The 17201-nt window shown below is 43.4% G+C and overlaps 1 protein-coding gene across 1 annotated transcript in view; it reads left to right on the top strand.

Annotated features, from left to right (window-relative positions):
* The window catches only part of plxnb3 (plexin B3), a 195520-nt gene that overhangs the window by 66268 nt on the left and 112051 nt on the right, over positions 1-17201 (top strand). The window contains exon 4 of the mRNA XM_045207008.1: positions 14849-15028. Coding sequence (XP_045062943.1) covers positions 14849-15028 — 180 coding nt within the window. The remainder of the gene's footprint in view (positions 1-14848; positions 15029-17201) is intronic.

Raw genomic sequence — 17201 nt, forward strand, 5'->3', positions numbered from 1 at the left:
TGACAACATTACCATCCTGTTCCACTGGTCACTAATCATTACTGACAACATTACCACCCTGTTCCACTGGTCACTAATCATTACTGACAACATTACCACCTGTTCCACTGGTCACTAATCATTACTGACAACATTACCACCCTGTTCCACTGGTCACTAATCATTACTGACAACATTACCACCCTGTTCCACTGGTCACTAATCATTACTGACAACATTACCATCCTGTTCCACTGGTCACTAATCATTACTGACAACATTACCACCCTGTTCCACTGGTCACTAATCATTACTGACAACATTACCACCCTGTTCCACTGGTCACTAATCATTACTGACAACATTACCACCCTGTTCCACTGGTCACTAATCATTACTGACAACATTACCACCCTGTTCCACTGGTCACTAATCATTACTGACAACATTACCACCTGTTCCACTGGTCACTAATCATTACTGACAACATTACCATCCTGTTCCACTGGTCACTAATCATTACTGACAACATTACCACCCTGTTCCACTGGTCACTAATCATTACTGACAACATTACCATCCTGTTCCACTGGTCACTAATCATTACTGACAACATTACCATCCTGTTCCACTGGTCACTAATCATTACTGACAACATTACCATCCTGTTCCACTGGTCACTAATCATTACTGACAACATTACCATCCTGTTCCACTGGTCACTAATCATTACTGACAACATTACCATCCTGTTCCACTGGTCACTAATCATTACTGACAACATTACCACCCTGTTCCACTGGTCACTAATCATTACTGACAACATTACCATCCTGTTCCACTGGTCACTAATCATTACTGACAACATTACCATCCTGTTCCACTGGTCACTAATCATTACTGACAACATTACCATCCTGTTCCACTGGTCACTAATCATTACTGACAACATTACCATCCTGTTCCACTGGTCACTAATCATTACTGACAACATTACCATCCTGTTCCACTGGTCACTAATCATTACTGACAACATTATTCACTATGCTGTCCCAACCAAGAACACTCTCCGGAGGGTTTTAGGTGTTCAGAGCAGCTTCACTTCGGTGTAGAATGTATGTTTAAAAAAATATATATATACAAAAAGACTACAGCCTGACATGGAAACATCAGTAACCTGTATGCTCATCCTAACAATGGATTAAAGCTGAGAAAAGAAAATAACACTCTTATTACTTACCGACAGCTGGTCCTAGACAACATCCTGATCCACTGACTGAACAGGGATGCTAGGGATGTGGCATCTTTCCCTTTCAAGATGATTTGATACGTATCTAGATACATGGACTCCAATACGGTACAGGATCCATACGTTTTAGTTTGAAACGATTCGGTTTGATTAGAGAACGAATCCATGCAATTCGATTCGAAGCGATACGATGTTGTTTGTTACATAAACAAAGTTTTGTTGCGTAAACAAATTCATTTTCTAAATTAAAATCTGCTGCTTATGGATCTGGGATGGATCTGTCTGAGCTGACGTGTTTGGATGGATCTGTCTGAGCTGACGTGTTTGTTTGTGTGTGTGTGAATGACGTAGAATGCCTTCAGAAAGTATTCACACCCCTTGACTTTTTCCACATTTCGTTGTTACAGACAGAATTTAAAATGGATTAAATTGAGATTTTGTGTCACTGGCCTACACACAATACCCCATAATGCCAAAGTGGAATTATGTTTTTAGAAATTTGTGCTAATAAAAAATGAAAAGCTTAAATGTCTTGAGTCAATAAAGTGGTTACACGTGGTCTGCGGTTGTGAGGCAAATTAAACGTACTGCCAAATTCTCTATAATGATGTTGGAGGCGGCTTATGGTAGAGAAATGAACATTAAATTCTCTGGCAACAGGTCTGGTGGACATTCCTGCAGTCAGCATGCCAATTGCGCTCTCCCTCAAAACCTGAGACATCTGTGGCATTGTGTCGTGTGACAAGACTGCACATTTTAGAGTGGCATTTTATTGTCCCCAGCACAAAGTGCACCTGTGTAATGATCATGCTGTTTAATCAGCTTCTTGATATGCCACACCTGTCAGGTGGATGGATTATCTTGGCAAATGAGAAATGTTCACTAACAGGGATGTAAACTAATTTGTGCACAACATTTAAGAGAAAAAAGCATTTTGTGTGCATATTTTGTTGCATTACAACCTGTAATTTAAATGGATTTTTATTTGGATTTCATGTAATGGACATAAACAAAATAGTCCAAATTGGTGAAGTGAAATGAAAAAGATTACTTGTTTCAAAAGATTCAAAAAAATTAATAACGGAAAAGTGGTGCGTGCATATGTATTCACCCCCTTTGCTATGATCTGGTGCAACCAATTACCTTCAGAAGTCACATAATTAGTTAAATAAAGTCCACTTGTGTGCAATCTAAGTGTCACATGATCTGTCACATGATCTCAGTGTATATATACACCTGTTCTGAAAGGCCCCAGAGTCTGCAACACCACTAAGCAAGGGTCACCACCAAGCAAGCGGCACCATGAAGACCAAGGAGCTCTCCAAACAGGTCAGGGACAAAGTTGTGGAGAAGTACAGATCAGGGTTGGGTTATAATATATCAGAAACTTTGAACATCCCACAGAGCACCATTAAATCCATTATAAAAAAATGGAAAGAATATGGCACCACAACAAACCTGCCAAGAGAGGGCCGCCCACCAAAACTCACGGACCAGGCAAGGAAGGCATTAATCAGAGAGGCAACAAAGACACCAAAGATAACCCTGAAGGAGCTGCAAAGCTCCACAGCGAGATTGGAGTATCTGTCCATAGGACCACTTTAAGCCGTACACTCCACAGAGCTGGGCTTTACGGAAGAGTGGCCAGAAAAAAGCCATTGCTTAAAGAAAACAATCAGCAAACACGTTTGGTGTTCGCCAAAAGCCATGTGGGAGACTCCCCAAACATATGGAAGAAGGTACTCTGGTCAGATGAGATTAAAATTGAGCTTTTTGGCCATCAAGGAAAACGCTATGTCTGGCGCAAACCCAACACCTCTCATCACCCCGAGAACACCATCCCCACAGTGAAGCCTGGTGGCAGCATCATGCTGTTGGGATGTTTTTAATTGGCAGGAACTGGGAAACTGTTCAGAATTGAAGGAATGATGGATGGCGCTAAATACAGGGAAATTCTTGAGGGGAAACCTGTTTCAGTCTTCCAGAGATTTGAGACTGGGACAGAGGTTCACCTTCCAGCAGGACAATGACCCTAAGCATACTGCTAAAGCAACACTTGAGTGGTTTAAGGGGAAACATTTAAATGTCTTGGAATGGCCTAGTCAAAGCCCAGACCTCAATCCAATTGAGAATCTGTGGTATGACTTAAAGATTGCTGTACACCAGCGGAACCCATCCAACTTGAAGGAGCTGGAGCAGTTTTGCCTTGAAGAATGGGCAAAAATCCCAGTGGCTAGATGTGCCAAGCTTATAGAGACATATCCCAAGATACCCCAGCTGTAATTGCTGCAAAAGGTGGCTCTACAGAGTATTGACTTTGAGGGGGTGAATAGTTATGCACGCTCAAGTTTTCTTGTTTGTTTCACACAACAACAAAAATGTGCATCTTCAAAGTGGTAGGCATGTTGTGTAAATCAAATGATACAAACCCCCAAAAAATCAATTTTAATTCCAGGTTGTAAGGCAACAAAATAGGAAAAATGCCAAGGGGGGTGAATACTTTCGCAAGCCACTGTATAGCCAGATGAGAGTCGTGTCTCCGGTAGCTTACTTTTATTCCGATAAAACACAATTTTCAACAGCTCATAGATAACAATAATTTAGCAAATTACAAAGGTTGGCACTCTCAACTAATAAAGCCAAATATCGCGCAAGAAGTTTTAGCATTTGAATGGTGAAGGTGCTGCAAGATCAGGAACAGGCCGACTACCTCGCGTCGGTCAGCACGTTAAGCTGGGCACGGTGGGAAACGAACCCACATCCCTGCCGGCCAAACCCTCCCCTACCCTGGACGACGCTGGACCAATTGTGCGCCGCCCATTGGTCTCCCGGTTGCGGCCGGCTGCGACAGAGCCTGGACTCGAACCAGGATCTCTAGTGGCACAGCTAGCACTGCGATACAGTGCCTTAGACCACTGCGCCACTCACATACACTCACATACAGTACCAGAAGAAGTTAAATCCGCTTTGTGTTTTGTTTCCTAACGAGTACCATGATACTAGTATCATCCCGGCCTTCCTCTGCTCTTTCGATCACTTCATACATTCAGTCTGAAACTGACAGTGATTGGATCGTCTCTAACCAATCAGTGTATCAATGACGGCTCTGGCCCCAGCTCTGGCCCAACCCATTGGTATCTGGGACCAATCAGAATGGTCGGAATGTGTTCACATTCTACAAGACGTCAGGGAGGAAAGCAAATCCAGACTCACTGTGGAGAAGAAAGCCTAGTGGACGTGGCGTCTGGCCGGAGCCATGTGGAGCAAATACCATCCCCCCAAGACATGCTAACCTCTCACCATGACAATAACAGGGGAGGTTAGCATGTCTTGGGGGGATGGTCTCACCATGACAATAACAGGGGAGGTTAGCATGTCTTGGGGGGGATGGTGTAACCTGTCACCATGACAATAACAGGAGAGGTTAGCATGTCTTGGGGGGATGGTGTAACCTGTCACCATGACAATAACAGGGGAGGTTAGCATGTCTTGGGGGGATGGTCTCACCATGACAATAACAGGGGAGGTTAGCATGTCTTGGGGGGGATGATATTTGTGTGTCTGTAACTCTCTCACTCATCATTATACATGATTATCCGTAATCATGGTAGCATCCACATTAATGTAGAAGTGTTTAGAAACATATTCTATTCTTATTCACAATAAAAGTCACTCCAAAATGACACAATATATTATTTACCATTAATTTATTTTAAAAAAATCACCTTTATTTAACCAAATAAGCCAGTTGAGAACAAGTTCTCATTTACAACTGCGACCTGGCCAAGATAAAGCAAAGCAGTGCGATAAAATAATCTGAAACACAACCAAAACAAACAGCAAACGCATCCAACAAATGTGTAGAGTCACAATCTTGATGTAGTCATTGTGTGCTGTGAATATGGGACCAAATACTCAACGCTTTTGACTACTTTACTGTCCCAATACTTTTGGTCCCCTAAAATGGGGGGACTAAGAACAAAAAGTGCTGTGATTTCTAAACGGTTCACCTGATATAGATGAAAACACCTATAATTAAAGATGACAGTCTGCACTTTAACCTCATAGTCATTGTACAGATCCAAAACAACAAAACATGTGTCACTGTCCCAATACTTTTGGAAGCTCACTGTATAACTGCAATGATGACTGACAACCAGTTTAGAGCAGAAGAAGTCTAAATAGGATCCTTGGGACGTCCCAACTCTGACGTCACCCCATTGAACCCCATTAAAACGGTTAAGGTAAGGGTAAAGGTTAGGGTAAAGGTTAGGGAAGGAGTAGGGGATAAGGTAAGGGTAAAGGTTAGGGTAGGAGTAGGGGATAAGGTTAGGGTAGGAGTAGGGGATAAGGTTAGGGTAAAGGTTAGGGTAGGAGTAGGGGATAAGGTTAGGGTAAAGGTTAGGGTAGGAGTAGGGGATAAGGTTAGGGTAGGAGTAGGGGATAAGGTAAGGGTAAAGGTTAGGGTAGGAGTAGGGGATAAGGTTAGGGTAGGAGTAGGGGATAAGGTTAGGGTAAAGGTTAGGGAAGGAGTAGGGGATAAGGTAAGGGTAAAGGTTAGGGTAGGAGTAGGGGATAAGGTTAGGGTAGGAGTAGGGGATAAGGTTAGGGTAAAGGTTAGGGTAGGAGTAGGGGATAAGGTTAGGGTAGGAGTAGGGGATAAGGTTAGGGTAGGAGTAGGGGATAAGGTTAGGGTAAGGTTAGGGTAGGAGTAGGGGATAAGGTTAGGGTAAAGGTTAGGGTAGGAGTAGGGGATAAGGTAAGGGTAAAGGTTAGGGTAGGAGTAGGGGATAAGGTTAGGGTAGGAGTAGGGGATAAGGTTAGGGTAAAGGTTAGGGTAGGAGTAGGGGATAAGGTTAGGGTAGGAGTAGGGGATAAGGTTAGGGTAGGAGTAGGGGATAAGGTTAGGGTAAAGGTTAGGGTAGGAGTAGGGGATAAGGTTAGGGTAAAGGTTAGGGTAGGAGTAGGGGATAAGGTTAGGGTAAAGGTTAGGGTAGGAGTAGGGGATAAGGTTAGGGTAGGAGTAGGGGATATGGTTAGGGTAGGAGTAGGGGATAAGGTAAGGGTAGGAGTAGGGGATAAGGTTAGGGTAGGAGTAGGGGATAAGGTTAGGGTAAAGGTTAGGGTAAGAGTAGGGGATAAGGTAAAGGTTAGGGTAGGAGTAGGGGATAAGGTTAGGGTAGGAGTAGGGGATAAGGTAAGGGTAAAGGTTAGGGTAGGAGTAGGGGATAAGGTAAGGGTAAAGGTTAGGGTAGGAGTAGGGGATAAGGTAAGGGTAAAGGTTAGGGTAGGAGTAGGGGATAAGGTAAGGGTAAAGGTTAGGGTAGGAGTAGGGGATAAGGTAAGGGTAAAGGTTAGGGTAGGAGTAGGGGATAAGGTAAGGGTAAAGGTTAGGGTAGGAGTAGGGGATAAGGTTAGGGTAGGAGTAGGGGATAAGGTTAGGGTTAGGGTTTAGGGTAGGAGTAGGGGATAAGGTTAGGGTAGGAGTAGGGGATAAGGTTAGGGTAGGACTAGGGGATAAGGTTAGGGTAGGAGTAGGGGATAAGGTTAGGGTAGGAGTAGGGGATAAGGTTAGGGTAGGAGTAGGGGATAAGGTTAGGGTAGGAGTAGGGGATAAGGTTAGGGTATGACTAGGGGATAAGGTTAGGGTTAGGGTTTAGGGTAGGAGTAGGGGATAAGGTTAGGGTAGGAGTAGGGGATAAGGTTAGGGTAGGAGTAGGGGATAAGGTTAGGGTAAAGTTTAGGGTAGGAGTAGGGGATAAGGTTAGGGTAGGAGTAGGGGATAAGGTAAGGGTAAAGGTTAGGGTAGGAGATAAGGTAAGGGTAAAGGTTAGGGTAGGAGTAGGGGATAAGGTTAGGGTTAGGGTTAGGGTAGGGAAGTCCCAAGGATGCCGGATAGCACTAACCCTTTAGCGCTGCTGCAGGAACACTCCAGATCCTAGTTAAATAATAATAATATTTACATATTTAATAATATAATAATAATATGCCATTTAGCAGACGCTTTTATCCAAAGCGATTACAGTCATGTGTAGCGCCGTGCTCTACCAGCTGAGCTACAGAGGTTCAGGTCACAGGAACAACTGGCCCTGGTTATGTCTAATGCTAGGAACTGTTACATGCCATTAGGGAACCTCTTTATCACACGATGTCACTTTGATAGTGCTATATTCAAAGCTCAGCTGTCCCAACTGTTAGTTGTAGGCTCTTGTAGTTGTAGGCGCACCTCTTTAAGGAATACCTGGGATAGGATAAAGTAATCCTTCTACCCTCCCCTTACCCCACCCCAAAAAATAAATAAAATAACATATTGTAAAGTGGTTATCCCACTGGCTATAAGGTGAATGCACCAATTTGTAAGTGGCTCTGGATAAGAGCGTCTGCTAAATGACGTAAATGTAAATGTGGGCTATATTCCAGTCTCCCCCTGCTGGCTGGTATGCAGCATTACATCCCTGTCCCATCACAGGGCTGGCTAGCTTTATCTTTATGACTGGAGTCAGCCGACTATGTATTTATGGCTGTTATATTTACAGCCAGAGTATTTCTGGAGGGCTCCCTGCCTGTTTGGTTTCCCCAGAGGTCTTGTGGTTGGTTTGGTATGAACAGTTGGTAGGCCTATGGCTGGAGTATTTCTGGTGTAGTTGTTGCGCTGGTTTCCCTTCGAGTGTTCTGAACCAGTTGGTATGGAGATGTCATGTCATGGCCTTAGTTACTTATTATTATTTATTTTTTACATTTTAGTCATTTAGCAGACGCTCTTATCCAGAGCGACTTACAGTTAGTGAGTGCATACATTTTTCATACTGGCCCCCCGTGGGAAACGAACCCACAACCCTGGCGCTGCAAACGCCATGCTCTACCAACTGAGCTACAGGGGACTAAATCTTACTAGTAATTATATTTCTGTGTTTCTGACTGGGGGTGGAGTTCCGGAGGGGTTGAACTACTACACCACTACTGTAGTAAAAGGTTCAAATAAGACAAGTGTAATCAAATCCAAACGTAATCATCACAACAACAGGTGTTGACCCACAGTGAAATGCTGACTTACGGGTCCTTTCCAACAACGCAGAGAGAAAAAGAGAAATAATATAAAAATAATAACACGGGGAATAAAAACACAATGAGTAACGATAACTTGGTTATATTCACGGGGTAGCAGTACTGAGGCAATGTGCAGGGTTACGAGGTAATTAATGTAGATATGTACATATAGGTAGGGATAAAGTGACTAGGCAACAGGATAGAAAATAGACAGTAGCAGCAGTATACTGTAGGTAGGGGTAAAGGGACTAGACAACAGGATAGATAATAGACAGTAGCAGCAGTATACTGTAGGTAGGGGTAAAGTGACTAGACAACAGGATATATAATAGACAGTAGCAGCAGTATACTGTAGGTAGGGGTAAAGTGACTAGACAACAGGATAGATAATAGACAGTAGCAGCAGTATACTGTAGGTAGGGGTAAAGTGACTAGGCAACAGGATAGATAATAGACAGTAGCAGCAGTATACTGTAGGTAGGGGTAAAGTGACTAGACAACAGGATATATAATAGACAGTAGCAGCAGTATACTGTAGGTAGGGATAAAGTGACTAGGCAACAGGATAGAAAATAGACAGTAGCAGCAGTATACTGTAGGTAGGGGTAAAGGGACTAGACAACAGGATAGATAATAGACAGTAGCAGCAGTATACTGTAGGTAGGGGTAAAGTGACTAGACAACAGGATATATAATAGACAGTAGCAGCAGTATACTGTAGGTAGGGGGTAAAGTGACTAGACAACAGGATATATAATAGACAGTAGCAGCAGTATACTGTAGGTAGGGGTAAAGTGACTAGGCAACAGGATAGATAATAGACAGTAGCAGCAGTATACTGTAGGTAGGGGTAAAGGGACTAGGCAACAGGATAGATAATAGACAGTAGCAGCAGTATACTGTAGGTAGGGGTAAAGTGACTAGACAACAGGATAGATAATAGACAGTAGCAGCAGTATACTGTAGGTAGGGGTAAAGGGACTAGACAACAGGATAGATAATAGACAGTAGCAGCAGTATACTGTAGGTAGGGGGTAAAGGGACTAGGCAACAGGATAGATAATAGACAGTAGCAGCAGTATACTGTAGGTAGGGGTAAAGGGACTAGACAACAGGATAGATAATAGACAGTAGCAGCAGTATACTGTAGGTAGGGGTAAAGGGACTAGACAACAGGATAGATAATAGACAGTAGCAGCAGTATACTGTAGGTAGGGGTAAAGGGACTAGACAACAGGATAGATAATAGACAGTAGCAGCAGTATACTGTAGGTAGGGGGTAAAGTGACTAGGCAACAGGATAGATAATAGACAGTAGCAGCAGTATACTGTAGGTAGGGGGTAAAGTGACTAGACAACAGGATAGATAATAGACAGTAGCAGCAGTATACTGTAGGTAGGGGTAAAGTGACTAGACAACAGGATAGATAATAGACAGTAGCAGCAGTATACTGTAGGTAGGGGTAAAGTGACTAGACAACAGGATAGATAATAGACAGTAGCAGCAGTATACTGTAGGTAGGGGTAAAGTGACTAGACAACAGGATAGATAATAGACAGTAGCAGCAGTATACTGTAGGTAGGGGTAAAGGGACTAGACAACAGGATAGATAATAGACAGTAGCAGCAGTATACTGTAGGTAGGGGTAAAGTGACTAGACAACAGGATAGATAATAGACAGTAGCAGCAGTATACTGTAGGTAGGGGTAAAGTGACTAGACAACAGGATAGATAATAGACAGTAGCAGCAGTATACTGTAGGTAGGGGTAAAGTGACTAGGCAACAGGATAGATAATAGACAGTAGCAGCAGTATACTGTAGGTAGGGGTAAAGTGACTAGACAACAGGATAGATAATAGACAGTAGCAGCAGTATACTGTAGGTAGGGGTAAAGTGACTAGACAACAGGATAGATAATAGACAGTAGCAGCAGTATACTGTAGGTAGGGGTAAAGTGACTAGGCAACAGGATAGATAATAGACAGTAGCAGCAGTATACTGTAGGTAGGGGTAAAGTGACTAGACAACAGGATAGATAATAGACAGTAGCAGCAGTATACTGTAGGTAGGGGTAAAGTGACTAGGCAACAGGATAGATAATAGACAGTAGCAGCAGTATACTGTAGGTAGGGGTAAAGTGACTAGACAACAGGATAGATAATAGACAGTAGCAGCAGTATACTGTAGGTAGGGGTAAAGTGACTAGACAACAGGATAGATAATAGACAGTAGCAGCAGTATACTGTAGGTAGGGGTAAAGTGACTAGACAACAGGATAGATAATAGACAGTAGCAGCAGTATACTGTAGGTAGGGGTAAAGTGACTAGACAACAGGATAGATAATAGACAGTAGCAGCAGTATACTGTAGGTAGGGGTAAAGTGACTAGGCAACAGGATAGATAATAGACAGTAGCAGCAGTATACTGTAGGTAGGGGTAAAGTGACTAGACAACAGGATAGATAATAGACAGTAGCAGCAGTATACTGTAGGTAGGGGTAAAGGGACTAGACAACAGGATAGATAATAGACAGTAGCAGCAGTATACTGTAGGTAGGGGTAAAGGGACTAGACAACAGGATAGATAATAGACAGTAGCAGCAGTATACTGTAGGTAGGGGTAAAGTGACTAGACAACAGGATAGATAATAGACAGTAGCAGCAGTATACTGTAGGTAGGGGTAAAGGGACTAGACAACTGGATAGATAATAGACAGTAGCAGCAGTATACTGTAGGTAGGGGTAAAGGGACTAGGCAACAGGATAGATAATAGACAGTAGCAGCAGTATACTGTAGGTAGGGGTAAAGTGACTAGACAACAGGATAGATAATAGACAGTAGCAGCAGTATACTGTAGGTAGGGGTAAAGGGACTAGACAACTGGATAGATAATAGACAGTAGCAGCAGTATACTGTAGGTAGGGGTAAAGTGACTAGGCAACAGGATAGATAATAGACAGTAGCAGCAGTATACTGTAGGTAGGGGTAAAGGGACTAGGCAACAGGATAGATAATAGACAGTAGCAGCAGTATACTGTAGGTAGGGGTAAAGGACTAGGCAACAGGATAGATAATAGACAGTAGCAGCAGTATACTGTAGGTAGGGGTAAAGGGACTAGACAACAGGATAGATAATAGACAGTAGCAGCAGTATACTGTAGGTAGGGGTAAAGGAACTAGGCAACAGGATAGATAATAGACAGTAGCAGCAGTATACTGTAGGTAGGGGTAAAGGAACTAGGCAACAGGATAGATAATAGACAGTAGCAGCAGTATACTGTAGGTAGGGGTAAAGGGACTAGACAACAGGATAGATAATAGACAGTAGCAGCAGTATACTGTAGGTAGGGGTAAAGTGACTAGACAACAGGATAGATAATAGACAGTAGCAGCAGTATACTGTAGGGAGGGGTAAAGTGACTAGGCAACAGGATAGATAATAGACAGTAGCAGCAGTATACTGTAGGTAGGGGTAAAGGAACTAGGCAACAGGATAGATAATAGACAGTAGCAGCAGTATACTGTAGGTAGGGGTAAAGGGACTAGACAACAGGATAGATAATAGACAGTAGCAGCAGTATACTGTAGGTAGGGGGTAAAGTGACTAGACAACAGGATAGATAATAGACAGTAGCAGCAGTATACTGTAGGTAGGGGTAAAGGGACTAGACAACAGGATAGATAATAGACAGTAGCAGCAGTATACTGTAGGTAGGGGTAAAGTGACTAGACAACAGGATAGATAATAGACAGTAGCAGCAGTATACTGTAGGTAGGGGTAAAGTGACTAGACAACAGGATAGATAGTAGACAGTAACAGCAGCAGTATACTGTAGGTAGGGGTAAAGGGACTAGACAACAGGATAGATAATAGACAGTAGCAGCAGTATACTGTAGGTAGGGGTAAAGTGACTAGACAACAGGATAGATAATAGACAGTAGCAGCAGTATACTGTAGGTAGGGGTAAAGTGACTAGACAACAGGATAGATAATAGACAGTAGCAGCAGTATACTGTAGGTAGGGGTAAAGTGACTAGACAACAGGATAGATAATAGACAGTAGCAGCAGTATACTGTAGGTAGGGGTAAAGTGACTAGACAACAGGATAGATAATAGACAGTAGCAGCAGTATACTGTAGGTAGGGGGTAAAGTGACTAGACAACAGGATAGATAATAGACAGTAGCAGCAGTATACTGTAGGTAGGGGTAAAGTGACTAGACAACAGGATAGATAATAGACAGTAGCAGCAGTATACTGTAGGTAGGGGTAAAGTGACTAGACAACAGGATAGATAATAGACAGTAGCAGCAGTATACTGTAGGTAGGGGTAAAGGGACTAGACAACAGGATAGATAATAGACAGTAGCAGCAGTATACTGTAGGTAGGGGTAAAGTGACTAGACAACAGGATAGATAATAGACAGTAGCAGCAGTATACTGTAGGTAGGGGTAAAGTGACTAGACAACAGGATAGATAATAGACAGTAGCAGCAGTATACTGTAGGTAGGGGTAAAGTGACTAGACAACAGGATAGATAATAGACAGTAGCAGCAGTATACTGTAGGTAGGGGTAAAGTGACTAGACAACAGGATAGATAATAGACAGTAGCAGCAGTATACTGTAGGTAGGGGTAAAGTGACTAGACAACAGGATAGATAATAGACAGTAGCAGCAGTATACTGTAGGTAGGGGTAAAGTGACTAGGCATCAGGATAGATAATAGACAGTAGCAGCAGTATACTGTAGGTAGGGGGTAAAGTGACTAGACAACAGGATAGATAATAGACAGTAGCAGCAGTATACTGTAGGTAGGGGGTAAAGGGACTAGACAACAGGATAGATAATAGACAGTAGCAGCAGTATACTGTAGGTAGGGGTAAAGTGACTAGACAACAGGATAGATAATAGACAGTAGCAGCAGTATACTGTAGGTAGGGGTAAAGGGACTAGACAACAGGATAGATAATAGACAGTAGCAGCAGTATACTGTAGGTAGGGGTAAAGTGACTAGACAACAGGCTAGATAATAGACAGTAGCAGCAGTATACTGTAGGTAGGGGTAAAGGGACTAGACAACAGGATATATAATAGACAGTAACAGCAGCAGTATACTGTAGGTAGGGGTAAAGTGACTAGACAACAGGATAGATAATAGACAGTAGCAGCAGTATACTGTAGGTAGGGGTAAAGGGACTAGACAACAGGATAGATAATAGACAGTAGCAGCAGTATACTGTAGGTAGGGGTAAAGTGACTAGACAACAGGATAGATAATAGACAGTAGCAGCAGTATACTGTAGGTAGGGGTAAAGTGACTAGACAACAGGATAGATAATAGACAGTAGCAGCAGTATACTGTAGGTAGGGGTAAAGTGACTAGACAACAGGATAGATAATAGACAGTAGCAGCAGTATACTGTAGGTAGGGGTAAAGGGACTAGACAACAGGATAGATAATAGACAGTAGCAGCAGTATACTGTAGGTAGGGGTAAAGTGACTAGACAACAGGATAGATAATAGACAGTAGCAGCAGTATACTGTAGGTAGGGGTAAAGTGACTAGACAACAGGAAAGATAATAGACAGTAGCAGCAGTATACTGTAGGTAGGGGTAAAGGGACTAGACAACAGGATAGATAATAGACAGTAGCAGCAGCTATTGGTTATCTATTTAAGTAACTGTTCATCAGTCTTATGGCTTGGGGTTAGAAGCTGTTCAGGGTCCTGTTGGTTCCAGACGTGGTGCATCGGTAGTGCTTGCCGTGCGGTAGCAGAGAGAACAGTCTATGACTAGGGTGGCTGGAGTCTTTGACAATTCTCAGGGCCTTCCTCTGACACCGCCTGGTATAGAGGTCCTGGATGGCAGGAAGCTTGGCCCCAGTGATGTACTGGGCCGTACGCACTACCCTCTGTAGTGCCTTGCGGTCGGAGGCCGAGCAGTTGCCATACCAGGCTGTGATGCAACCGATCAGGATGCTCTCGATGGTGCAGCTGTAGAACGTTTTGAGGATCTGAAGGCCCATGCCGGATCTCCTGAGGGGGAAGAGGCGTTATTGGAGTGGGTCTAAGGTTTCTTGGATGATGGTGTTGATGTGAGCCATGACCAGCCTTTCAAAGCATTTCATGGCTACAGACGTGAGTGCTACGGGACGATTAGTCATTTAGACAGGTTACTTTAGTGTTCTTGGGCACGGGGGACTATGGTGGTCTGCTTGAAACATGTAGGTATTACAGACCAGGTCAGGGAGGTGTCAGTGAATACACTTGTCAGCTGGTTAGCGCATGCTCTGAGTACGTCCTCCTGGTAATCCGTCTGGCCCCGCGGCCTTTTGAATGTTAATCTGTTTAAAGGTCTTACTCACATCAATCAACTGACTATGTAAATAAATAATAAGATATGCAGAACACTGTTATAGTGCAGAACAAGTAGGCTAAAACAGTGTCACTACACAAGAAGAAGAAGTTATTGTAATGTTGTCGTCGGCTGGAGCGGCTTTGTATGTATTTCAATCAATCAACCGATCACCTCTGACCCTTCTCGCCTCTGACCCTTCTTTTCTCTAGGATTCGTTAAAGGAGTACCCGTGTGGAGGGGAACACACCCCCAGCCCCATCGCCTCTGCTGTTCCCCTGTCAGCCAACCCTTCTCTCACCAGGGAAACTCAGCTCACCGCTGTCACCACCGCTACTGAGGCCGGCCACACCATCGCTCTGCTGGGGGACAAGAAGGGATGGCTGCATAAGGTATACACACGCGCACCATCGCATTGCTCCAACGTCCTGGGTTCATTTCCCACATGGATCTTCAGTACATACTAAATGTACTGAAAGTTGCTTTTTATAAAAAGTGTGTGAAACCTGTACCCACAGCTTCCCTTTGAAACTTGTACCCATAGCTGCCCATTGAAACCTGTACCCACAGCTGCCCTTTGAAACCTGTACCCACAGCTGCCCTTTGAAACCTGTACCCATAGCTGCCCTTTGAAACTTGTACCCATAGCTGCCCTTTGAAACCTGTACCCACAGCTGCCCTTTGAAACCTGTACCCATAGCTGCCCTTTGAAACCTGTACCCATAGCTGCCCTTTGAAACCTGTACCCACAGCTGCCCTTTGCAGATAAGGTTGCCCACCTCTGACTTTCACCTCCATTAGAAACATGGACACCCATGAGCTAGACTTGGCTCTTCATTAGTAATGTGTTAATCACTATTCAGTTAACCACTAGCACAGTTAACCACTAGCACAGTTAACCACTAGCACAGTTAACCACCAGCACAGCTCCGCAGGCAGGCAGGCAGGCAGGCAGGCTGGCATCCACAGAGAGGTCATTAACATGAAACATGTTGCTAATGTGAATTATGGATGAAAGCAGATCCAGCTCAGCACCACACTGCCTAGAGCTGCCTGCTGTTCCTTAGCTTAAATACCCTCGCCTCCCACACACACACTCCAACTAGACACACACACACACACACACACACACACACACACACTAACGCACACACACACACACACACACACACACACTAACGAGACACTGAGACACTCCCTAATCGCACGCACGCATGCGCACACACACACCACAGAAACACACACACTAACAAGACATTCTCTCATCACACACACACACACACACACACACACGGTGGCCTGCTGTGATATGGTGGTGGGAACAGGAGGAACCAGAGAGACACAAGGAATTGTTCATTTGATTGTTAAATAATGCAACTATATGAGAACAATAAATGTTGTGAACAGTTTTTTGCATTTCGCCGTTATATTGAGTGAGGAAGCAATATGTGAAAACTGTTGTGGAAATCTGCAGAGCTCGACTACAACACCCACGATGCAATGCCCTCTCTAGAAAGGCTGTCTACGAACAATACCAAAAGTCAACATGTGAAGTAGCTAGTTGTAAAATCCCTGACGCTAACTGCACTGTCAATTTAGGAGTATACTAGCAGCATGCATTGTGAAACATGAAAGCATTGTAGTTGTTTACAGTGTATTATCATGGTGGTGTGTGTCCCACCATTTTTCGGTTAAAGTGACCAAAAGCATAGTAATTTATGGTAGTCACATAATGCAACATTGACTTCTCGCTCTGCAATGGCAAAGAGTAGTAGACCTAGTACCCTGTTAAACCCCTTTAGATCATAGTGAAAAACCACAACACACAGGGTCTGGTAGTGGTAGTGAACACTGTTAAACCCCTTTAGCTCATAGTGAAAAACCACAACACACAGGGTCTGGTAGTGGTAGTGAACCCTGTTAAACCCCTTTAGATCATAGTGAAAAACCACAACACACAGGGTCTGGTAGTGGTAGTGAACCCTGTTAAACCTTGGGACCTGGATGAGAAGAATGAAGGGAGTCTATCACCTTGAAGATAAGGCTTCTCTCTTCAATACCGTTTTCAGTTGGCTCTCTCTCATTCAACTGACTAGGCTACTCCTGTACAATTCTAAATAGCCAACATACTAAAAAAAAAAAATAATGTTGTAAAAGGGTATTAATTAACATCTTATCTCATGTTCATCAAGTCATTCTTCTTTTAAGGTCCTTACTACTGAATGGTGTCTGTTCCAGGTGCGTTGGAGTCAATAAGAATACTGGAATAGATGGACGCTGTCGAAAAAATGAATAAATCCCCAAAAGAGGCTTGAATGCAAAATGTAGATGTTAATTAAAACATCATGCCATGGTGCCCAAAAAATCATAGTGCAAGAAAGTGCATGAATGAAAGGTGAAAACAAAACACAAACGTTTCGACCTCTGGTCATCGTCAGTGTGAATGTTGGCATCATGTCATTCTCAACATATCCCTCACAACAACACATTACAATGTTTCCCTTTGTTTACACTCTCTGTGTGAACGTTCATTTGGAGTCCTCTGTCGCCATGACTATGACAGGT

The sequence above is a fragment of the Coregonus clupeaformis genome, chromosome 24 (genome assembly GCF_020615455.1).
Source record: "Coregonus clupeaformis isolate EN_2021a chromosome 24, ASM2061545v1, whole genome shotgun sequence".
Taxonomy (NCBI): Eukaryota; Metazoa; Chordata; class Actinopteri; order Salmoniformes; family Salmonidae; genus Coregonus; species Coregonus clupeaformis.